The sequence below is a fragment of the Brachyistius frenatus genome, unplaced genomic scaffold (genome assembly GCF_029030835.1).
Source record: "Brachyistius frenatus isolate BFR_SWC_R1_liver_20210118 unplaced genomic scaffold, ASM2903083v1 Contig_121, whole genome shotgun sequence".
In the NCBI taxonomy this organism is placed as follows: domain Eukaryota; kingdom Metazoa; phylum Chordata; class Actinopteri; family Embiotocidae; genus Brachyistius; species Brachyistius frenatus.
Window position 1 is genome coordinate 1,006,049 of NW_027210720.1, and position 25,568 is coordinate 1,031,616.

At 40.7% G+C, this 25,568-nt stretch overlaps 2 protein-coding genes and 1 long non-coding RNA gene across 4 annotated transcripts in view; all 3 read right to left on the reverse strand.

The window, feature by feature from the left end:
* Positions 1-5,068, reverse strand: part of fez1 (fasciculation and elongation protein zeta 1 (zygin I)) — a 249,455-nt gene extending 244,387 nt beyond the window's left edge. The window contains exons 1-2 of one of the 2 annotated variants that reach the window (XM_069713718.1): positions 4,789-5,068; positions 1,460-1,808 (exon numbers count right to left, since the gene is read on the reverse strand). In XM_069713718.1, coding sequence (XP_069569819.1) covers positions 1,460-1,800 — 341 coding nt within the window. In that variant the 5' untranslated portion in view covers positions 1,801-1,808; positions 4,789-5,068. Of the gene's footprint in view, positions 1-1,459; positions 1,831-4,788 lie in introns of both variants that reach the window. The other variant, XM_069713717.1, reaches the window with a different exon arrangement.
* A 252-nt stretch (positions 5,069-5,320) lies between these two features.
* On the reverse strand, positions 5,321-8,574 carry LOC138629787 (uncharacterized). Its single transcript, XR_011311581.1, has 3 exons — positions 8,529-8,574; positions 8,303-8,361; positions 5,321-5,370 (listed from the first exon to the last, which is right to left on the reverse strand). It is a non-coding gene; the product is annotated as an uncharacterized lncRNA (long non-coding RNA).
* A 4,158-nt stretch (positions 8,575-12,732) lies between these two features.
* Positions 12,733-22,463, reverse strand: cfap58 (cilia and flagella associated protein 58). Its single transcript, XM_069713722.1, has 17 exons — positions 22,224-22,463; positions 21,800-21,948; positions 21,551-21,701; positions 20,964-21,158; positions 20,379-20,516; positions 19,561-19,720; positions 18,239-18,321; positions 17,811-18,002; positions 17,554-17,715; positions 17,075-17,221; positions 16,720-16,860; positions 16,422-16,645; positions 15,851-15,959; positions 15,613-15,717; positions 14,495-14,614; positions 13,856-13,980; positions 12,733-13,763 (listed from the first exon to the last, which is right to left on the reverse strand). Exons 1-17 carry the CDS (start codon positions 22,440-22,442, stop codon positions 13,652-13,654), a joined length of 2,532 nt encoding a protein of 843 aa, XP_069569823.1. The 5' UTR covers positions 22,443-22,463; the 3' UTR covers positions 12,733-13,651.
* Positions 22,464-25,568: the final 3,105 nt, after the last annotated feature.

Consider the following 25,568-nt stretch of genomic DNA (forward strand, 5'->3'; position numbering starts at 1 on the left):
ACATTAAACATACAGTTGTACATGAATGTAATTTAACACCAGTTTCAACATCATACCGTCAACACCATGATGGAAAACCAGGAGAGACAATATTATTTGTTATTGTATCACATTTATGAAAAATAGTTCCCAATGATACTAGAGTTATATTAATGCACCTTGGAAATGAAAATGAACAGATGAATTATCCAACAAAAAAAATACATGATGCATTTTATAGTTGCAACAACTTTGCTGAACATTTGCTCGTTTGAATGTTGGAGTGTTGGAGTGATAGATGAACAAAGACAAACAAAAACAGCAGGTTAAAATCAATATTTTAGACTTTTAGAGAAACTAAATTAAGTGTATTTAGGACTTTTTTTTTTTTTTTAGATATGCTGTCCTGACCTATCCGGTATCTAAATATCCTCAAATCCTTTCGTCACTTCTTTAACCCGCTGATGTCTCGGCTACCATTTTCATTTTACTGCTTCCTCAAATCTCTGGTGTTATAAAAGTAACGTATATAAGTCATGTAATGTGCAAATTCAGTTCTGTGAGATTAGCCTGGCGTGAACCAGACCCAATTTCACTGCCTGACTACCTGGTCTGTCCGCCCTCCATATAGAACCGTTTGCAGCCGTCCCATTCCTCTGGGCGTAGACCTCCGGTTCACTTTAACCAATCAGCATACACTGAAACCAGCCGACACTCTGCCACCGCTGCAACGACCTACCGTGTCCACCAAAGCGTTCCTGAGTACAGCACTTTTAAAAAAAAATTGTTTTAATGAACACCAGCAGCTTCACGAGGTGATGGGCGATTTTTTTCCGGTCAACGATAGTTGAAAAATATTAACACGGCTCTCTTGACTATCAACAGCCATCCAGTCAGTGAAAGAGGGGCGGGACACTCGTCTCTGATTGGTCCGCTCTTCAGAGCATCTGTGCAAACGTTAATTTGAGCCGAGTTACGGGACGGTTAGAACAGCTAATAAAACTGAAGCTGTGAGCGACAACATTTACACATTTTCAGAACTTTCGAGTCCTCGGAGGATTAAAAGGATTCATTCTTGCATTTTCCTTCATTGAACCTTTTCTCCCACTATTTTTGGTTGTTGTCGTTGTTGTGTCTAACATGTATTTCCAGGATTTCTCAGGAGTGAGCAGCCTCTCTTCCTGTTTTTTTCTGGCAGGATCTGGATCCTGCTGAAGGTCTGAGGGTATCACAAATCCAATTTGATATCAGAAACTGAATGTAAACATTGAAGTGGCCGAACCAAACCATTTCCTTATGAATATAATCTGAGTCAGCCTGTAATATTTCAGCCTCTTCATAGAGTATCAGATCCATCATGACCTCAGCTGTGCTCACAGCAGGACTGAAAACACACATTATCTTTTAATGAAGACTAAAAGCCCCAGAAAACTGCTAGTAAGTGAACTGTGTGCTTTATGTTGTTGTGTCAGTCACTCACTCTTCATCCTGCAGCTGCTCCTCATCCTCCTGGTTGTGTGATTGGCTGCGTATGGGCGCCAGGACCTCCGTCTTGGTGTTGTAGTTGTGGAAGCAGACGTTGAGCTTCTCGTCGAACTCGTTGACCAGGTCCTCCATCGACTTGAAGCTCATCATCTCAGAGAAGTTCTCCAGCTCTGAGAAGTCCTCACGGGTGATGGAGGCCAGGGGGACGGTGGTGGTGGTGGTGGTGGTGGTGGTGGAGTAGGAGGAGTGGTTGAGCGCCGGATGGTCCAGCTCATCCATCCGACAGGGCCGGAGGTCCTCAAACTCCTCGTCCAAGCACACGAGAGGGGCTTCCATGGTGTTCCCTGTCAGGTTAACGTGGGTGCCCTGCACCAAACACAGCGAAGGTCAAACACGGCTGCAGTTTCTTTAGTTTACTGATTTCAAACTTACAAAATAAGGATATTTTAAGCCTTATCAGCCCTCCCTTAATGAGCTGAGGCCACATGTGTGTTTCAAGAAAAGATCAGATCATCAAAGTCTCTCCTGATTTTCTCCGTCCCCATCTGCTGGATTTAGAAACACCCCAGAAGGATTTCTCTGGCGTCTCCTAAATCACGCCGGCTCACCTAATGTGGACTGGCACCATAATGTCTAAACAAAGAGGAGAGGGAGGTACATTTGCCAGAAGGGGACCAGGTCCCAAAGGGAACCCAACCAGTTGGCTTTACTGGTAAACCACAGTTAATTAAGTAGCTCTGCTGGGATTTAACTGATGAGGTGTCCAAGAGTCCGGAAATGAATTTATAGGAACATTTGTCAAAGCTCATGATGTATTACAGTCAGGCTGTTTTTGGGCTGGTCAACGGGTTTCTTTTCTTTTCTTTTAAATATCTGTGCGTGCGTGGTTTTATATATTATATATGGTAATTATAATGCAGGTTGGAGAACACTTTCTTTTGATTTAGAGAAATGAACTCATAGATGATTTTTAAAAATGCCGACAAGGATACATCCAACTGTTCATTTTTACATCACAATACTCAGTACTTTCATGGTTCAGTTATCAAATGCGGCAAAATTCTGTCAAGTGTTTGTTTTATATTCCAGAAAAATATAAAGTCCATAGAGAGATATCGTTCTCAGTTTCCTCTGATCAAGAATTCATTAAGATAGTTTATTAACTGTTAAATGTTTTACTGTATTCCAAATACAGTAATGATCCACATCAGATTGAATCTTAAAATGTGGCAGCAGGAATGTCAAATTCATCATAACTGCTCTCACAAACAGTGAATACAGTAGAGTAAAAACAACAACAAAATCACCTTCCCATACAACTAACTCGAGTAAAGAGTAAAGCCATTTCACTTTCTTCCACAATCATTGCATCATAAATACATTCAGAGATTATTATATTCCTCACATTTTATAACCAAATCAAGTTATTGGCATCTCCAGAATGTGAGTTTCAATGGTCCTGCTGTATGTTTTGGAAAGTGATGTGCAGTGTCTAATAATATATTCCTTGTTATATTTTTTTAAACTTAAATTTGCATTCTTACAAAGAAGAGTGAACCTCACAGGTCCGATTGTTACTCATTTATTCAGGGGATGTGGCAGCCGGGAAATATGAGCTTTATGAGTATGTTAATAATCAGGGGGGAAGACTTTCTAAGTTTTGATACCGAAAAAACAACTTAAAGCTGAAAGACAGGAATGAAGCTGACGGTCATTTTTACTTGACTGGTGTAGGCTGTACATAAAAGGGCCATCAGAAACTGAAAGATGAAAATGAATTTCCTAAAACAGCAGAGAGTGAAAGGTGCTGACCTGCAAAAAGAAGCAGCGATCATTCTTGTTCCTGCTGTAGTCAGACTTTTAAGAGAACTTGTGCGTTGGTCAGGCTGTCTGACGCAGTGTCATTACACTAGTGAGGCCTAAATATGGTCTGTTGTGCTTTGCTGGACCGTGGCCTGGCAGAGTGGGTAAGTACAGAGGAGTCCATTTAAAAACAAGCTTGTGCAAGCCTCTTCCTCCTCATCACACCACTCAGCAAAGTGCTGCTCCATCTACAGCCGGGATATCGTCTTTCACAATATCACCCTCTCGTTGTCTCTTCTCTCTACTCTGTGTCTTATTTTTTTAAATTCACCTGCTTCGTCTTTGGTTTAATACTTATTTATATTTTCTCTGCTGAGAAAACGACTCTGTAGATTAAATTCTCGCAGCAGAGAAATGAATCACTCCTGCCTCCATCATGTGACAGTAACTGACAACTTCTGCCTGTCAACAGACTCACAACAGATCATTTAGTCTACTTCAATAAGGAACACACTTGGAAACCAGTGGCTGACTCTAACCTTGCCATGGAGACTCTTTGAAGGAGCCACTGATGCACTGCTGCTTGAAAATTTAATTGGATGAAAAATCACAAATTTAATTTCCTAATGACACTCTCCAGTCATACGGCAGCGTTTCTATTTCCTGCTGGATCAGTTTAGATGTTTAAAAAAATGATATGTTATTTTGGCAAAAGCTAGATATTAAATCACAGCACGCTCATTCGAGGCAGTGTGGTGGTGTGTGAGATGTGCAGGTAAAGCGACACCCAGTCTGTAGTGTGTGTGTGTGTGTTTCTTTTTTTATTTTGTGACCTTCACAGAGTGGTGGTGGTCTCAGGTGTGTCTTTTTGCTGCACAAGCATGCAGGTATGAAAACAGCCAATCACAGGAGCTGAGCGGGAGTCATTTATTTCAATGGAGCCAAATCACTCGCCCCATTTTACACAATAACTGTCAGATCAAACAAATGGAACAATTCCAGTGCAGATTTTGCACTGATGAATGTCCACTTTTTACACAGAGGTTCATTCTGTTGAATCATTTTGAATAAGAACAATGTCGATACATGTCAGCTGCTATTAAAACCATGAGGTGTGAGCCTCCTGTGTATCAGGAATATGGAATCTGGCCTTTGGCTCGAACACAATATGCCTCAATCTCACACAGCAGGTATTGAATCATGTTTATATTAAAAACACCTGTCAAATCTTTGTGATTTCGTCTCACATATATTGAACAAAAAGGGGTTCATCTTTAAATCAAAATTCAGGCGATTGTAGCAGAAATGGAAATCAAGCAAGTGCATGTCATCAGCTCATCAGAGGGAGAGAAAAAGAGAGAGAGTGGGGGAGGGAGAGAAAGGCACAGAGGAGAGAGGAAGGAGCGATGGAGGAAACCATGGTTACAAGGCATGGATGGATGGATGGAAGGAAGATGATGCAGCGAGGGGTCAGTGCTGAAGGCAGGATGGTGGGTAGAGTAGAGGAAGAAGACAGATTACCTGCAGTCAGAAGAGCCGCTGTTTGTTATGGCTTGTTGTGCAGGCAGGATCTCCTCAGACGAGAAGAATCTGTGCCTCCCTTTGCAGCAAAACCCGGCGACGAGCAGCAGCAGTTACATTCATCCCAGGGAGAAAGACGGAGAGAGGGAAAAAGGATCAGGGAGGCAAAGATGGCAGCGTGGTGCGAGCTTTGGTCTGAATCCCTTCCCTCACCCGTTAGCCCACAGCCACCCTTATCTGTCCTCCCACAGCCCGTTGTTTTCCAATCAATAGGCAGCCAGCCCAGCTCACACCGAGCCTGCGCACTGCTGGGCCTCTGACGATATCAGCTCCCCCCGCCCTCCTCCTCCCCCCGCCCTCCCTCCCTCTATGCTTTCTTCCCTCACCATCCTCTCGTCTCTCCCTTTGTGCCTCCCTCCCTCTCTGCTTGCATTAATTCCCTAATATTCATGAGGAAAGCAGAAGGAGGAGCAGGAGGTTTGGGGGAAGGAGATGATGTTTGTAGCAGGATAGCACATTGTATGTCTGCCCACCTCGTTCAGTTTGTTGTTTTGTTGTCTGCTTCATCATTCTGCCGTTGACCTGAGCAGGGAAAGAAAACAATGTATGATTTTCAACCTGCATTTATGTTTTAAAATGAGCAGTGTAAATCAAGCTATTTAAAAAAAGCCTCAAAATGACTCCATTTGGTATTTTTGTTTGTATGATAAACTAAAAACATAGATTCCTTGCAGTATGCTGTGGTGCCAGCAGGTGTACAAAATAAAGAAAAATTACCTCCTCACCAGCATGAAAATCAGAAACAAAGGGGAGATAAACTAAAATCCATTCACTGAGAAAATGCGCTGAATAAACCCAATCTATATTGTAAAGATAATATACTGTATATGCTGGGGGAGAATTTACTTACACAACATGCTTTTTTATACCACATGGATAGGAGGATATACATCGAGCCTAACACGGGATTGAGAGGCTTTAGGGATAAAGTAATTTAGCTTTTTTCATCTGACGAGAAAAATCTTCGCGTTTGGATGTTGTGGTAAATGGACCATTTTAAATGAAAATACAAGTTAAATGAGCTTCATTAACTGTCTTGTGTTGTGTTTAATTATGTTTTATCTGATCTTTGTTATTACAAAGCTGCTTAAATAACTCTTGGTTTTTAGGTAGCGATAAAAGTGTGTTTCAGGACAACAAAGCTCTTCATTCACTGTCCTGTTGCACCACCTGCAGATAGCGATGCTTCAATCCCCGAAACCCACATCTCAATAAGTCAATTTTAGATCAGGATTACTGTCTGAGAGTCAATATTTTTTAAACAAATAGAAATAATACATCTGAAAATTACAAACAGCAAAAGTAGGAACCTCTTCCGAGTCTTAAAAAATATTTTAGATTAATTGAACATCAGGCAACAGGCAAAAGTGAATAATATATATATATATATATATATATATATTAAAAAAAGCTAAATTATCAAGACTGATGATGCCTCTTCCATCACAGCCTGTCCATCACAATCTGTTTAATCCCTCGTTTGAATCTGTGGTGTGGGTTTAGTCCTCCTGTGTAAAAACCTCCACTGCAGCAGTATAAACACATGTACTCACGCAACAGTTCGTATGATATTGTCACACTTCCTGTGATGCTCCGGCTGCCAGACATTATAATATGGCTATCTGCGAGGACTGGAACATCCCGCTCTCTGATATGAGCAGATTTGACAGATTAAGCTTTTCACAGTCTGATGGGTTTGAGAGAATCAAGAAAATAATCAGTCAGGGTGTGTTTCAGTCAGGACTTGTTCATGTTGCACATGTATTTTGGACTTGTGATTAACACATGACTGAAAAATCCTCAACGTAAAATAGACCGCCAGGAGTAGACGGATCATTTTAGATGTTGCTGAGCAGATGCAGCAGTCAAAGACGAAGAGAAGAGCTGTGGACGGATGTGATGAGTACATGATGTCAGGACAGAGCGGCTGCACCCACCTGATCACACCTGTACAGGAAGAAGGAACCTGCACACCCATTTCATCATGACCGAGAAGCCAAACAGTGAGAGGACAGAAGAGGAAGAAGGGAGCTGTGTCCTGTCGGAGGCCTCCCATCACTACGGCAACACGGCTCACAATTGCAGAAATGCAGGTTGCCATGGTTATACCGTAACTGCTCGGGTAAAGGAATTACTGCACAAGCAACAGAGAGGACGAAGGAGGAAAGAACTGTGTGTGGCAGAGACTGAAAACACCACCAGAGTTAGCAATGAACGCACTCGCTCTATGAAGAAGTGTGATAGAAAATCTGATGCGAGTTTAGTGACTCACGAAGAGAACATTAAACACAAGCAACAAGTAGAGTAGAAATACAGAAAGGGACACTTTTGTGATTAGTTCAAGTATAAACAGCCATACACCGAGACCGAAGTAAGTAGCTGCACATTTTTGTCTTTAAATGTGCAGCATATTATTGTTAAATAAAATTAAATATATACGCTATGTTGTCAGTATTTGTCTTCATTAAAGTCCCCCTTTCCTCATGAATGTTTGAGCTTCACTGTGCAGACTAATGAATGTGCAGAGTTTAAATCTAGAAGGTGTTCACGTTCACCTGCTGAAGGGTTAAAGGTTCCCTGTGCTCATTTAAAATCTGATTTTACAGGGCAGGCCTACAAGTATGATTTGTGACATCACAAATAGTTTGGAAGCCTGTCTCAGTCAAATTCAACGTCTGTAGGAGTGATGTGGAAACGTAAAACCTGAATTACATGGAAAGCATGCTGAGAGTGGACTTTAAAGTGAAGTACGAGACATCTTGTGTCCAGACGTTAATCTTTTTAAATACAATATATTTGCATATTCATAGCTTCTGGAATTTTCAGTGAGTGAGGAGTAAGTGTTATTTTAAGGATTTTTACCAGATCATTTACTTTGAGTGGGTGTATGTGTGTGTTTAGGGGATAATGCACAGGACCCAGAATAAACTGGAGCTGGAGACTGCTCTAGCCAAAAATGCAAGTTTCATTACAATAGAAAAAATAAAACTCATCTCCACTTGACTGGATGATGCAAATATATTACAAAAGAGGCCAAAACACAGCAGATAATGAAGGGTTGAAATAAACTTTATGTCTAATGCACAAATCAAAGCAACCATAAATTAACAACCAAAGAAACAAACTAAATGGAACCAAACTATTCAGCAGCACTACAATATCCTGCAGCTGAAGAAACTCAAACATGCGTACAAGACCACAATCTGATCTCCCTGTCAGCCCGACTACAGCCACACTGGAAGGAAATGAAGCAGAGAAACGGCCCAAACAATTCAGTATTAAGACTAAAACCTAACAAGTTGTGAAAAATGAACAATGGCTGGCTTCTCTTAGAAGTATCTGGTAGAAAGCTAATTAAAAGAAAGAAAAGCTAAAAAAAAAAAAATAATAAGCAAAAGGAACCGTTGCAACAACGTTTTATAAACTATATGCAGAGTGGAAACAAATGAAATACCTTCCAAGCCTGAAACAAAGCCCTTTCCCCTCGGTTGGAGACATGTGGGTGCCTGGAGACTGTTTATAAAAAAAAAAAAAAAAAAAAAGGTTAATTGGAGTTAATATTATGTTAAAAAGGACAATTGGTTAACACATATTTAATTTGATCTTAAAAGTGAAAATACACAGTTCATATTTATATTTGTTCACTACCAGAACTTTTTTTTAAACAAAGGGGATCCTACCAAATTCACCACCAAACAAAGGCGGGTCTCAGCTTGAGCTCATGTGTGCAGGAAAGAGGCCCAGGTGAGTTTCCTGCCTCCATTTATAGCCTCTGTCCTCCCCTTCCTCCCTGGGTCCTAGTGCAAGACTCTCTGTTTAATGTGTGTGAAAATAAACATGTCGGGAACCTTGAATAAGACAGCTGTTCAGTTCTAATGAACTTTTCTTCAACTAAGCCTCACCTCCATCCAACAGTCTTTCCACAACCTCCATCTGCTCCTCAACTCCCAAAAAAACAAATGTATGCTGTTTGACCGGAAAAACCTCATCATCCCCAGCCCCCCCCCCCCCCCCCAACATCTACAGTGCTGATGGCTCAGAGCTGGAGTTTGTCAGCTCCTACAAATACCTTGGCTTCTGGTTGGACTCATCTCTCTCATTTAATATACATATCAATAACCTTCTAGCTAAAGTCAAAGCTAGACTGGGTTTCCTGTATCGAAACAAGGCCTCCTTCACACACTCTGCCAAACTCACCCTTGTGAAAATGACCATCCTTCCTCTATTTGACTACGGCGATATACTTTATAAAATGGCATCTAAGACCACCCTCAGAAAACAACACACTCCACCACTCAGCAATCCGTTTTGCCACAGGTGCCCCCTTCACCACCCACCACTGTGATGTCTACAGACTGGTGGACTGGCCCTCCCTTCACACCAGGCGGCTACAACACTGGCTGCTCTTGGTCTACAAATCCCTTTTGGGAATGACCCCTCGCTACCTCTCAAATCTTCTGCACATCTCAGACAGTAATCGCCATTTAAGATCAAGTGACTTCATGAGGCTCATCGTTCCAAAAGTCGGTACTGTGTTTGGTCATAACGCCTTTCATTTTGCCTCTGCAAACGACTGGAACTCACTTCAAAACACACTCAAACTAACAGCTCTCACCTCTCTCAACATGTTCAAACTAAAGCTGCAACAAATCATAGTTGACTGCTGTACCTGCTGACCAGCCCTTGCTTCTCTCTCTCTCTCTCTCTCTCTCTCTCTCTCTCTCTCTCTTTCTCTCATTTTTATAAAGAAAATCCAGTAATCTGCCTTTTTCATTTTATTTATTTTTATTAATTTTATTGTTTATTTTGGTACATAGTGTTTATTCATTTACCCATGTTGTCTTTAGCCTTTTCCTCATGTGTTTGTCATACTGTTTTGTATCTGTGCTGTTTGTGTCACTGTGTGGACTGTGCTGACAGGTCATCATTGTAAATGAGAATTGGTTCTCAATTGATTTTACCTGGTTAAATAAAGCTCATAATGAGTTGGAAGAGATTTGATGTGTGTTCAGGTGTTATTTCCATTCCAACACTTCATTATCAAACCACCTTCAACCTGCTAACGAGCTTCATAGAGCTGCTTCGTTTGTCTCCACATTTAATCAACTGGTTGCTGACAGATGGCACGAGCAATAACCAAAGTGCATTTTGGGTAAAATCACCATCTTGGAAGTATTCTGTTGTCAACGCTTTTCTGTTTTCAGCTCTTTGTGTCAATTTAATGGTGAAATAGTACGACTAAGTTGTGCTAAAAACTGCAGTAATGAGTTCCATGATGGGAATGGTAGAAAACCTGACACTGCGAATATTTTGTTTAGGTTTCCCACATGGAACAAAGGAAATGGATCACAGGGAGAGGAGATAAAAAAGAAAGAGACATCAGATAAACTATGTACAATTATATTTGATTTGTGTCCTTTGTCTACTTTATCTACATAAGGTTTATCTCAGTCCTTTGGTTGAGATATAACCAAATCCTGCACTCAGACGTTGTAAAATGTCTGAGTCTCAAGGGATTTATAGTCACAAGTAAACACACTAACATAACCAGGATAGCTGCTAATATCCAAGTATGTGCTGGAGGAGGTAATACAGGGTCTGCATTCCAACTTTTTGGAGGTCAGATCATATATTATAGACCAATGGTGTTAATTGAAAATTTAGCCAGATAACGGTCCCTGGCAGTTTGACTCTGATTGGTATTCTCTCAGTTTGGTTCTGCTTCTCCAGTTTGATGAATTAGTGGGTTAGATCACTAACGTGAAATCTCTACACTAATCCGATCCGTTTACTTTCACTGCACCATTGAGTGTAGCTATACCTCCAAAATGGCCAACGGTGGCATCACATAACACACATGACTGTCAGAGAACCTGTTTGAGTTAAAACCAACCAGCAGCCAACAGTGACGTCACCCGTTAGTTTGTGAACTTTATGAATCCTCCAGTTCAGATTTTGGCCGGCGCCATCTTTGCTAGTTCGGAGCGGTTTGGAGCAGGAAGTGACCATATTTGGATGAGCTGGGGGCGGAGCCAGCGGTGGATCTGACCGATCTGATTTTTTTAGGCCTATTTTCTATTTAATGATGGGATTCATTTCAGATGGAGCACCAGAACAAGAGTGACTTTAACTAACAACACCGAGATAATTCTTGGAAAAAAAGTTATCGACTTAGAATTTGAAATTGAATGGGAGTCTATGGAGCCGCAGGCTTTTTGGAGCCGACCTGTAGTGGCACTCGCTGGTATTGCAGTTTATGGCACTTCTGCATCAGCCTCAGGAGACCTGGAAACTACGAACACTTTTATATACAGTCAATGGTGATAACTCTCCAAGGAAGCTATTCCTCTGCACATAAAACCTAACGACCAGAAGACCCGAACACAGACAATGGTTCTTCATGTGCGTCCCAGCCGAGGGGAAATACATTGACTTTCAGTTTGTGCATGAAAACTCCAGAGAGAAAAGCCTCAGTCGACCAGTAGGATCAAACCCAGAAGGTTGTTGCTGTGAGGCGACATCACTGTTCAAATCTGAATCATGAATGTATATGCATTTAGATTAAAATGTAAAGCTGGTTTATTACTTTGACTATTTTTATTCTGCACACACATTCCCAACAACTCATAACATAAACCATAAACCACTCCTGAGATCAGCACAAATTACACTCATGAGCAGAAATTAATTAGGTTCATAATCTCCTGGGGTTCATTTAATTCATATTATCTAATAGTATAATATTATACTATATTCGAATTTTGTACAAAGGTTTTCACACCAAAACAAACATGCAGCTGTAAAAACACATATTTGGATCAAGTCTGTATTTTGCTGACATCTGGTGGTGCTTTCAGGGACATCAGGTCAATAACATGCTAAGGAGACAAACAATATTGCACTCTTATAATAGGACAATCAGAAATATAAGTGATGCAGAAAATAAAGCATGGCTTGATCCCTCGGTGCTCTCCCAGTGTCCTGTGTCAGTGGTGGCTTTGCTATAGAGGGCACCATGTCCAGTCAGACACAATCCCATTCCTCTGCATTCTCTCACAGCACCCTGCGGATCCTCATTATCTCCATAACACCATTACAATCACTTCAAAGTTCTCAGTTAAGTCAGAGAACTGATGCTATTCTAATCCGATCTAAATGGGAATCAAATATTAGTCCACAAGATTAATTCTAAAAAAGAACATTAGCTGAAAAAAGTAAAAAAGTGACCTTGTGTGCTGGGAAGATTTTTTTCATCAAAACAAATGTCATTTCAGTAAGTTCTAGTGACTTCCTGTCTTGTTTTTGTCCAAAATATTAGACACGATGAAGCCACCAAAGTCCTCGATATACAGTACATCATCCTTTATTAAATCTCTTTTGTATGTAAAATTCTTCTCGAAGGACTCTGAACATTATATTTTAGGATTTTTGATCAAAACAATGCACTCATTGTCAAAAAAGGAAGTCCAATCCTCTCCAAATTCTTGCATGTAAAAAAAGAAAAAGCCTTCAAACAACAAACATTATAACATTAATACAGCTCAGGCCTAATATCAGATTTAAAAAAAAAAAAATGCTGACTGAATGTATGAAGGAGAGAATGAGAGACAACATTTATCTCTGCCTGGTGAATCTGCTTCACAGTGCAGGATGATGTCACAGCTTTATATATGTGAGCTTCAGCCTGCTCCACGTTTCCTTCAGGCCCCCGACTACCCCCAGACCAGCGGACCTGGTTGAGGATGAACTTGTCCATATTTGTCATCAGCAGTGTGCTGAGTGATGCTCTTCTCTAGTTCTGTTTCAAAATGTTTCCTCCAACCTTCCAAATCTGTTCAGGCCTCACAGGGAGGGAACTTTATACAGAAAAGATGGCTATCCACCTTATGTTTACTGCTATTTACTCTACAATCTCTGTTTGTCCCATGGGTGGAGGGCTGCAACGGTATCAGTTTTCCACAGTATGATGACCATCTCAGAAAATATTACAGTATTTCACAATTAATGTTATTATTATTATTATTATTATATATTATTATTATCATTATCAGTTAAAATGTCCCTTAAAGGAATAAAAACAGAGGAGTGTCTTTTGATTAAACAAACACTTTATCATTTATTTTTAATTGAAGTATGTGGTGAAGCTATTTTCAACTGTTTTGTATCCAGCTGCAACTACTAAATATTTTCATTAATGATGAATCTGCTTATATTTTTCTACATGAACTGATTGATTGTTTGGTTCATACAAATTCTGATAATCTTGCCAGTTTACTGGAGATGAGCAGCACAGCAGCGGGACTGATCCTGTCTGAAAGATGGATAACTCCACTAAATCCAATGTGGAGCTCATCGTTTGCATGTTACTGTATGATTTCTGCTTGTTCCATGAGTGTATGATGAAAGCATAAAATATGAAATCTAGAGTTACAGTGGTTTACTCAGAAGGAGAAAAAAAGGTTTGAATTACTGTATATAGTAAAAAAAAAAGAAAAAAAAGAAAAGAAAGAAAAAGAAACAGACTGTAATTTTAAAGAGCTGAAACAGACATGAACATAAACTTTAGGTTTTGAGAAAGATTTATAATTATAAAAAATATCTCCAAGAAGCTGATTTAGTCTGGACTGAAATTAACCTGTGAGCTGCCTGCTGAGTCTTTTTTCAGGGAGGTCATGGTGGTAAAATGCAGAATGTTTGGAGACTTGTGACTTCCTGATAATTATGTAAAACAGTGATTTCTTCATTTTAAACTGTTAACTGGAGTCAGACGGATGGATTTAAAGGTATTTTCTTATGTTGGCCGTTATCTTCTCACAGGGTTGTCGATCCTGAAGCCTCCTCCGGTGAAGTGAGGTTTGCTGCTCAGCTGGGGCAGCAGGTCCGGATGCTCCGGCTTGGTCTTTGTCCTCTGCTCACTGAGGAGACATACACAGGAGACTGAGCAGTCTGTGGCAGCGCTCATGTCCTCTGACGGGGACTTTAGATGGAAAGAAAAGATGAACCTCACCTGTGGAGCTTTTTCTGACTGAGGTACTTCTTCTTGATGTTTGCTAGCTCGTTGGCCAATCTTTGATTCTCACTTTTGTACTCATTCATCTTGGAGTCGAGCATCCTCAGCTCTGCTATCAACGTCTGTCAATCAGATGAAAAAACATCAAACAAGATCCACGTTTTACCCCAAATCTGCTCCTGCACCTCATCTCATATACACAGTATGGTTGTAGCTTTTTTCTTAAATATTTTCTGTCTTCATTTGACTTTAAAAACAGAGAACTGATAATGTGAAATATTTCAATCAAACCGTATTTGACTACAAAATGAAACAACGTGACATGTTTGATTGTAACAAACTTGTTCTTCATGATTAAAATCATTCCACTGATGTCACTGATGTTTAATAAAAAGTCCTCGTCAGATCAGAAACCCTCTGATGAAGGCTTTCTTTGGACAGTTGGAGGAGAACATGTAAATGCTACGCGTAGTTAAACAACACTGACACTGACGTAGCTGAGCTGGAAAAACAAAACAGATTCTGATGGAGTCATATGAAAAAATGAAGGACAACAGGGAAAAGAGAGACAAGCAGAAAACAAGTGGCCAGATCCTCTGAGTGGAGAGAAGCGTGTGGATGACAGTGACTGAGTACCTTCAGCTTTTCGGTTCTGTCTCTGATGGTCCACTGGCAGTGCTGGAGCTGCTCGGCTGCCTCTGGACCGGGCTGCCGGGCCAGAATGTGCTTCAGCTCCACGTAAAGCTTCTCCTTCTCCTTTGGGTGGGAAATCAGAAGAAGAAACTTTTATAACTGAGAGGGAGGGAAGATGCTGGATAACACAACATCTATTCTGATCACAACATTTGAGAAGAAAAAAGACATCAAAGTGAAAACGTGTTCCTTCTGTCAGAAAGCAAAAAAAAAAGACTTTAACTTGAAATCATAGATTTACAATGTGCTTTTGTTTAATGCGTTTAGTTTAAAGTCACTGTGGGATCTGGAGAAAGGTGTGTAGTGTTGTATACTATCACTGTGTTGTCAGACACATAACGGCTTTAGAAGGCAGAATGACTCCTATACTGCAAAGAAATCCTGATTGAAAACCTTTAACCACACTGTGAAGGTGAGACGTGAGCTGCACGACATTCACCATATTCAACACTGAATATTGCCTACAAACTGTGTGAATATTTAAAGCTGATATATTATTCCTCTGTGCCATTATTCTACAAAATGATGAAACACATGAATGATCCTCTCTGTTACATGGAGTGGCCAACAATTCATTTGCATTACACACCATTTGTACGCTGTGCTACAGAGAGGTGACAGTGGTTTACAATTACACTGTTGACTGTGTTTCTTGGTTTGTTTGTATATAATATATATAGTTATATACTGTACTGTACTGTGTATATATATATATATATATATATATATATATATATATATATATATGACTGTGTTCTTGGTTTGTTTGTATATAATATATATAATGTAGTGTATAAACTGTGCATTTTATATTATATATTTATATTTCTTACTGCTATTTACTGCTATTTTATTGCTTTTCTATTATTATATTCTATTCTAGTATTTTATTCTATTATTTCTATTATTATCTTATTGCTTCTGTATGCTGCTGTAGCGAAAACATTTCCCCTCGGGGATTAATAAAGTAACTACCTACCATACCTACCTACCTACTGTAACACACAGCTCCCTCATGAGTAAGACCTATTAATCCAGTATGGACACCATGAGAAGTTCACCTGTAACAGGAGTTCCCGCTCCTCCAGCTCCTGGCTCTGGGTGATCAGTCTCTTCTGTAAGGACTGAATCTTCTGGATGAGCTCGTACTTGCCGGGGTCGCTGCCCTGCAGGGCAGAGTCATTCACAACACGTTGACGACCTGACCTTTATCTAGACATAAAAAGGTTCTGGTTGCTGTGAGGTGGAGAACAACAAATAAAACAGACGAGGGCTGTGTTGGTTTCGAGAACTCCTCACCTCCAGTCGCCTCCATCGGTGAATATTTATGGGCTTCATCTGCTCCTCCAGGACGCTGTTCCTCGTTCTCTCTCTGAGCAGCTGCTTCTGCAGGTGGAACAACTCCTGTCTGCCACACAGAATCTCACATTAGCATCATTTTAATTACTAACATCCTAAATTTGGCCTACAGAAAAGAAGAGACAGGAAAACACCAGCAAGAATAATAGTTTACCCTAAAAATGATTACTTCATAATTAAAGTGATCTTTTATCAAAAGGACTGCAGGGCAACTGGAGTCTTTGCAGGAAATCTTTCCTCCAGAAATGCTGATGTTGTAAAGGAAAAGCATTCACTGTTTGTTTGGGAGCTCCACATTTAAAGGAGCTTCTGCCTACCTGTCACTCTGTGTCTCGCCAGCTTGTTCCATCATCTTTCAATCTGGCTCTTCTACTCTCAATGCTGTCAGTAGGTCACATCTGTCTTTCTGCATCTGTCCCTGTGTGCTCAGTGCTTCTATCCAGCCCTCTTCCTCCTCCTCCTCCTCCTCCTCCTCCACTACTCTCTTCATCCTGATCATGCCTTCCTCTACCTCAGGTCCTCTGTGTTGGGCAGAGACTTGTCCAGGATGCTCTTCTTGCATCGGAGCCTCTTGATCTCCAGCTTGAGCACTCGGATGTCCTCCGTCCTCTGGTTGTAGTGGAAGTCCCCCTTGCTGAGGATGGACTGCTGGATGCGGATCTTCTCGTACAGCAGTGCCCTCTCATCGTTGCGATGGAGCAGCTGTTTGCCCAGGTTGTCCCTCTCTCTGATCACCTGCAGAGAACAACAACAGTCAGACACGTCTCCATCGTGGCCTTCCTCCGTCTCTTCCCGTCTCCCCTCCTCACCTGCTCCAGTTGTTTCTTCTGTTGAATGTGCTCGGCGTCAGCGTCGGCTATGATCTTCTGCAGTTTTTGCTGCTCTGCTCTCTGACTGTCGGCGAGCTGCTTTGTTTCTTCCAGCTGCAGCTTGATCACCTGCAGCTCGCCCTGCCGCAGGACAGACAGATCAGTGTTTAAAATAAACTCGGTTTTAATAAAGTCCTAAAAAGGTCAACGCAACCAGAAGGGTTATCTTCGGTTTGAAAGTCGATCAGTGGTGACATTGAAATCAATGTAATGTTTATACAAAGTTACTAAAAGGGTTAAATATGAAGCAATAAATGCCACGCCCACTCTGATCCTCTGAGGAGGATCTCAGTACCTTGACAGCCTCATTATCCTTCTCTAAGCGCTTGTGCTCCTGCTGATCTTTGGCCATGGCCAGCTCCTTCCCACTGATCTCATCCCTCAGCCGGGTCACCTGGTTGTTCATGGTCTTCATCTTCCTCTTCATCTCTGCTATTTCCTCCTACAGCGGAGAGACAGTGGAAGGAGGGAAAGGAAAGAAGAAAAATCAGGGAAACAGGAATTATAAAAGTCCATAAATATACTTAATAAACAACTGCAACCAGTAGTTAAAAAGTCAGACAAAGACAACAACAAAATCATATAAACATATTTATTCAGCCATTTTTTTCAAACTAGAAAACACTGATATAAACACAAGGAACTCATGAACGTATGTTCAAAACAAACCCTTCGAGCAATATCAAAGAATTTCAGAGTGTTACTTTTCTACCTGACAGAAACTGTCGTAAAAGATAAACGCTGTGGATGACGTGAGCGCGTCTCAGCAGCTACCTGAGCCTCGATGAGGTTTTTGCTGTACAGGTTCCTTTCAGACACGACAGACTCCAGCAGGTTCTCCTGCTGTTTGAGTGTGCACTCTCCCTCGGTGACCTTCTTCCTCCAATCAAAGATCTCCATCTCTCGAACTTCAACGTCACTCACTTTTTGTTGCACCTGTGGGAGGAAAGAAAGTGTCTTCTACCTCAGACCAAGGAGGATAGAAAATATAATATAATGAAGCCAAACTCTTTGATCTCCGCAGAACATGCCTTCTGCATGAGGCTGCCGGTCTCGTTGATGTAGCGGTCCCGCTCTTTCTCCAGCTGCTGGATGATCTTGCGCTGCTTCTGGGCCTCCTGGCGGTAGCCGCTGGTCTCGTGCTCCAAGGTCCGCTTGTCCTGCTCGAGGAGCTTCACGAGGTTCTGCTGTTTCTCAGTCGACTGCACAGCTTTGATCATGTTCTGTTGGTGAGGAGATGAGCACGGGCGCATACAGACACCGACACAGGAACACAGGTACATATATGCTAACTCTCGTGTTGAATTCATGAGTTTTAACTCTGGGTCTCGTTAGCTGAGAAGCTGTAGTTTACAACGCTGTGGGCAGCTGTGGCTCAGGTCCACTGTCATTGTGTAGGATTTTACATGGCAGCATAAACAGTGTTATAACAAAACTATGTCTGTCTGGCCTTAAATACCTTATTTAAGATGTCTCTCTCTCTGATCAGCTCATCGATGGATCTTTTGTCAGCTTCAACCTGCTTTTGGGAGGATTCAAGATCTGCAAAGGGAGAAAGATGCTGATATTTGTACTCACAGTCAAATAAGTGTTCTACATTTATTTGTTTTCACTGACCAATGTTCCTCCATGATTGTGCCACTGAATTGTTTTAAGCCACTTAACAGGCCGTGAAAACTGCCGAGCTGTCTGAATAAGTCATTACACTGCACAGAAGAGGACCGTTATTAATATCTGACAGCTGAAGGAAAACGATGGCAGTACAGAATAAAGGACATTATTCTCACACAGAGGCAGAGAAACATTCTCCGCTGTGTTTCCTCTGCTCTGCTATCCAGTGTGTGTGTGTGTGTGTGTGTGTGTGTGTGTGTGTGTGTGTGTGTGTGTGTGTGTGTGTGTGTGTGTGTGTGTGTGTGTGTGTGTGTGTGTGTGTGTGTGATGTGTGGAGGGATACAGCCATGCTCCATAATATCAGTGAATAGTCCATTATCATAACCGTCCTTTCATTTTCTCACTTAATGTCCAGTAATGTATGAGCCCCTGATATATTGTGGACCTCTAATTGTAAAAAACAGACGGACTCCAATATCTTCACCGTTCTGGATTTTCATTGCAGGCTACAAACGTACCTTCTGGTGTCAAATTTCTGAATTATTATAATGATATTTTAAAAATGCAAATAAAGAGTTGTTTTTTTGTAGTTTTATTTTCTTGTTTTTCTCTGTGCACTTTTTCTATTGTGTCTGCACACATGCAAGCATCTGACACTTCTGTTTTTGTTTTTTTCCAGAGACATTTAAATCTATAGATGTGTACAGTGTGTAATTCTGCACGTGTACATGAGTAGATTATTCTGGGTGTAGAAGTGCTTGCATGTCTGCCTGCATGTATACATAAACATATACACCCATAAATGTATTGACATGTATTCAGCTTTGTTTGTGGATGATTTTTTTTTTTATAACAATACACACATACATTATGTACCTTTCAGAGGAACTAATAGCTCTTCCAATTGACATATGCAATGTACATAAGGACATGTGAGTAAAAAACATTGCAAAATTGCAAAGAATTCATTCATATACTTGATATCAAATATTTTTTTTATTACTAAAGAAATTATGTAGTTACAAGGGTATGATTTGTATTTATGATAAGCTAATTATTTATTTGATCTCAAGTTAAGGTTCCATCATCTCATCAGTCATTTGCGTTGGGAGACTGATGATGAATACTGAGGGGAAGACAGACTGGGAAGACACTGGGTGTCTCCGTTACCTTTCTCCAGACCAACGATCTGAGCTCTCAGCGTCTCCCGCTGCACGTCCACGTCAGCCTTCTGATCCTCCATCTGGTGGAACTTCTTCTGGATGGCTTCTCTCATCTTTATTTGTTTAGCAACCTCCTGACGCATCTGACTCACCTCCTCCTCTCTCATCTGCCCAAAGGGAAAGAATAGCAGACAAGGAGGGAGGAGAAAGGAGAGTGGGAAGCATATGTCATTGTGCACCCAAAGGGCAACGATTCAAATCTGGCCTGTTTCTCTGACCACATTTTAATAAATGAGGTGTTGAAACAGTGCCCCCTTGTGGTTTCATAGGGCATAACCATATCATCTATTGTCATTTATCCTCCACTAATGCAGATGTGAAGGGTCCTAAAACATACTCAAAAACAGACAGATGCTTGGATATACTTCATTAACTTATGAGCCACTATGGACAGCAATTCAAGTGATTTGGAGCAGTTAGGAGAAGATGAGGATGATGATGAAGAGGAGGAATGGATTCCTAATGTCATGCTTGTTGCAGGAAGCTCAGGCAGTTTTGATGAGGAAGACTTGAGAAATCAAAGTGTTGTGTTTTTATTGGCAGTTCTAGCCAGACCACTGTCCTCTATAGAAGCTCCACTGTATAACTTATTATAAACATTACTGTGGTCCATACATGGTGTCAAAGCCTGATGTACCAACACAAACACAAAATAATATCATATATGCAAATGTTTCCTTCTTTTTTTGTGAGTATTCTGTTAAAAGATCCAATGAATGTTTTTTTTACAGGGTCAGGAGGCAGAGGTGCGTCACAACCACGTACCTTTAGCTCATTTGCGTTCTGTTGATTCCCCAGAGACAGACGCTCCTTGGCTGAGGAGAGCTGCTCACACTCCTGCTGCAGTTTGGTGTTCTTCACCTGCATCTGCTCCATCTCCTTGGTGGATCGCTCGTTCCACATCTGTCACAGTCAGGGAAGGATTATTACCAAAGGGTTCATCAGGAAACTTAAACACCCCTACAGCTGCAGTCATTCCTTAAAGTTTGTGTAAACATACCTTGAAACTGATACAATTATTTGTTGTTGCAAGCAGAAAAGCTGGTAGCAAATGCATGCAGCAAATCTACAGAGAGGCTCAATGAAAAATATGATCTTGTACTTTTGTGAGTAATCATAATGAGATATGGTCTTGTTTTTTTCTTTTGTGAATATGATGTGCTTCACTTATAAAGGTTTGTATAAGTAAACAAACAACAAGAACAACAACAGCATTTTGTAAATTTTTAACCATATTTTGGTTGAAGAAAACATTTAATAACAAATATATTTATGCCATAGTAATACATGTTTTCAACTTGGATCATAGATATGATTTTCCAAATAAAGCAACACATCCCACTTGCCTACCTTGAGCTCTTTCAGCTGCTGCTCCAGTCTCTGCTGCTCCTCTTTGGCCTTTTGGCTCTGCACAGTCAGAGCTTTTATCTCAGCCGTCTTGGCCTCCATGTCGACGTGCAGCTGCTTTAGTTCCTTGTCCAGCTTGTCCTTCAGCCTCATCTCTCTGGAAATCTCGTTCCGCTGCACCTGAAGCTCCTGCTGGAGCTGGGTTTAAACACAGAGAGGCAGCAGGTTGTTGTCAGAACCGGATTTGATTTGGTTTTGATTGTCAGGATCCCTGTGTGTTTTTGAGAGGCCGTTTGTTTTCCTCCCAGGCTGCTGAAACGCCACATCTGGAGGGAAATACAGTAATGGTTTCTAAAAGAGATCAATCTCACAGAACTAGTTGTTATGTAGGACATGTGGTTATTTGCAGACAAGTTGATTTGGTAAAATAGAAAACATTACTGTAAGTATAAAATCTGATGTTGCTCTACTTCTCTACATACAAAAAAAAAAAATCATTATTAACAACAAAACACAGAGTTTCTTTTGCAGCTGAGGACAGAGTTTGAGTCAGTGATCTTCTTTGTGTTTAAAGACATCACATCCATCACCTGAGAAATATTCTCCGAGGCACTTTCTCTTTGGGCCTCCACCTCCTGCTGGGTTGCGGTGGCCGTGTTCAGTTTTTCTCTCAGACCCTCCACTGTTGTCAGCAGCTGATCTCTCTCCTTGGTTAACTCCTCGTTCATTTTGAGTAGACCACTAGAAACAAAAAAAAACAATAGAGTTGGTCCCATTCACTCACCCCACAGTATGTACACAGTAAATCATGGAGAACATGAGGGGGACGGCGGACACACCTTTGTTCTTGGTCCATGGAGAAGCCGGTTTGTTGGTCATTCATCTTTGTGAGGTTGGAAACATCTTCTTTTAATTTCCGGATGGTCTCTTTGTCTTTCTTCTCTTTATCATGAGCAGCATCCACCATTTTCCAAGCTTTATCCAGCTCCTACAGTTTAAGCAAAGGCATTATTTTAAAAACCATATTGACTAGATGAAATATGATGATATACGATACGATACGATACGATACGATACGATACGATACGATACGATACGATGCGATACGATACGATGCGATGCGATGCGATGCGATACGATACGATACGATACGATACGATACGATACGATACGATACGATACGATACGATACGATACGATACGATACGATACGATACGATACGATGCGATACGATGCAGAATCGGGGCCATTATCAAATGTACCCTCTTTAGTGAAGCTATTGTTGTCTCATCCTCGTGGGACAGTTTCAGAGCAGCTGCCACTTTAGTTGAGGTAGACACGATCTCTGCGTTCAGCTCTCTGCATTTAGACATGAGCCTCTTCTCGTTCTCCCGGGACTTCTTCAGAGCATGGATGAGCTTCTCGTACTCCAGCCGGATCCTGTCCAGGCTCTCGTCCCCAACCAGCTCACTGAGGACCATCTGGAACTCCTCCAAAGAGTCCTCTCCTGGTCCTGATGCCTGAAAGTACAGCAGACTGCTGGTGAACATGTGTCGGGGAGGGAGGACGAGCTGAGCAGGCAACACCTGACTCCTATAGAGCTGTCCAGATAATGAATAATCATATATATATATATGAGGAAACACACTTCAGACCTAATACACTAAACTGTAATAATGGATATTTGTATCTTTTCTCTGGAAAACAGATTTGACTAAGACCAGTTTACAATGAGTTTATTTCACACGAAAAACACAACTTAGTCTGGATTTTATGAGTTATATCAACTATTCTTTAACAAGCATTCATGTAGGCTACATCTCACAATATACCACATTAACAGATAATACAGGTTATGTGAAAGTTAATCCACCTGAAAAGAGTTAATTTACATAACTAAACCCACTAATTTAAATTTTTGACTGTATTTTAACCCTTTAATCTACAGTGATTTTACGTTATTGCAGATGGGAGGGTGGTGAAAATAGCATTAAGGAACTTGCTACATTTTAACCAGCGTTATATTAACGTTACATTATTATTATTATTATGATGATGATGATGATGATGTCTAATGCTCAGCCTTTATCAGTGTTGACTTTTCAAACCAAACTCACCTCCATTACACGAGCTGAAGTGCCTTTCTATACTTCCTGTAATCGGTACAGCCAGCGTAGCACTTGGCGTTTGTTGACGTTGGTTGCCTAGCAACTCCTGATCTCGCGAGAGACTGTGCACGGCTCGAGTTTCAGCTGTGAGTCAGCCGGCTGGAAACAATAAACACCTCCTAAAAGGAAAGGACACGGATCAATTCATTAGTTCTGTTGAAATCACATTGATTTTAATTTGACTATGATCGAAGGTTATTAACAAGTTGCACATATTAGTGAAAGGTAATCATTTAAACTGTGTGACTCCAATACCAAAACATATTAATGCACTGGAGACACAGGACATGGACACCTCAACACACATATTGAATTTTAGTCTTTCCTCTTGATGTTTTTAAAATACAATTATTGGTTTCATTCTCTTCCATATAATGTCACCCAATGATTCGAAATTAATGTAAAAAAATATATATAAAATGAAGGCCCTCCTTACTTGATGCGTGGAACAGGTCTAGACTGAGGTGTCAGAGGTGAGGGCATCACCGCTGGTATCCTTCTCTAAACAGCTGGAAGAGAAGAAGTGGAAAGTGTCAAAATCCTCAGCTCATTCATTAGGAGGTAATATATGATGTCAGTGGAGGCAAGAATATCTCACTGCCCAGACATCTGATCTGAAATAGACCTGATGCTTCCTCTTCTCAGATAAGACTCCAACCTCCTTCTGTCATGCTGGATGGAGAAGCCCCGTCTCTCCTGCATTTCTTTGAGGAGCAAATTTTCTGCATGTTGGTGCATCTGTGGTGGGTATTGTTATCAGTAATGAAGTAGTGAAGTGAAGAGTGTTAGTCTGACCCCTACACTGAGAAATGTTTACTGTATTTCATAATTAAATTGAATAAAAGTCAATTCTAGGTGAGTCTGAAAATGTCTGTTTCATGATCATCACACTAAATATACTGTATAGTCTATAGGGATTTTTTTCTTTTTCAAAAGTAAAGTGCATCAAAGGCTTAAGAGCATTTTTGCTCAATAAAACCAACAGTCGTGTTAGAAAATTTAAACATTTTAATAAATAAAAACTGATGTAATATACACCATTATGAATATACAACTACAACAAGCATACCAAGACATTTTGGAATACAAAAAACTGACAGTTCAATTTAGTTGCTTTCAAAGCTTCAAATTTTCTAAGAAGAGGGGGGGGGGGGGTGAGCGGGGATTACAATAGCCATACATTCTTGTTCGTGTTTGTGCCAACAAATATAAAAAGCATGATGACTTCTTAGAAATGGAGAACATAAAAAAAAAAACTGGAGAAGTGACACTAAAGATTTCCATGAAGAGACATTTTGAGGTACTGAGTTGTCTACGCCTGTAACTAACAGTGAACACACGCACATGTTTGTGTTGTTTTGAAGAAGGACTGTAAATCAAACCAGTTCTACACATCTCAGGAAGCACAAACAGTTAAGAGGAGATAATGAGTTCAGTTTGTTCTTCTTCTACTTGTATTGCATTTAGAAAAAAAACAGCAATCAGCCTCATGTAACCGAAACATTTCACGTATTAACTCCATAAAGTTGAGTGTGTGACCAGTTTTAAATAGCATCTTGATGAGACGATATTTCGATGCTCTCTCTCGTCGTTAAACGTGGTGACACTACAGGTCGCCCCGTCTGGAGAAGTTTGGTTTCTGAAGAGCCGGTCCTATCGATCTGACCCTCCAGCTAACCGTCCAACAGGACGCCTGCAGCGGGTGTTAGTTTGTTCCCTGGACTTGATAGAAACTGGAGCAATTAAGATGTCTTAAGATGAATATCAAAAGTCATGGTGAGAATATCTGACCACTGAGCACCAATCACAACATGTGGAAACTATTTGCAACCACCGATACAGTAGATTTTGAAGCACTGTGAAGTCCAGATCAAAATGAACAACAACAAAAAGTCTGTTCCAAAAATCTCATCATAACATGTATTTACGTCTTTTAAAATGTCTTTGCTTTAAAATTTGCCACTCTAAATGTTCATCCAATCAGATCTGTATTCCCTGAAAACAACAGCTGTCAAAGAAAATCCTGAACACACATGAGTGAACCAGGTTGAATGACTGGCCAATCAGCAACCCACAGTACAGTACAGGATAGTGTAGCTACATTTTGTCTGAAGCAAGGAAATAACTAACAAAAAAAAAGCACCACAGATGGTTCTGAATAGCACCAGTTGTCAGATTGTATATGATCTGTTTATTTTTTTATTTTTTTATTTTTTATATGTTATTGGTGTTTTAGTTGGTTTTTTTTTGGCAATGTACAGCACAGTATTGAATGTCTGGAGTAACTTTTAGCAGCTGCTGCAATGCTCAACCTACGATTCACAGCGAAAGGTAGGAGAACATTTGTTATCTTGCACATGCTTTAGTTTACAACCAAAATCCAACATGGGGATCCCCCTTATGTCACTTCAAAGCAGCATTTCGAAGCACTGCCTTTGT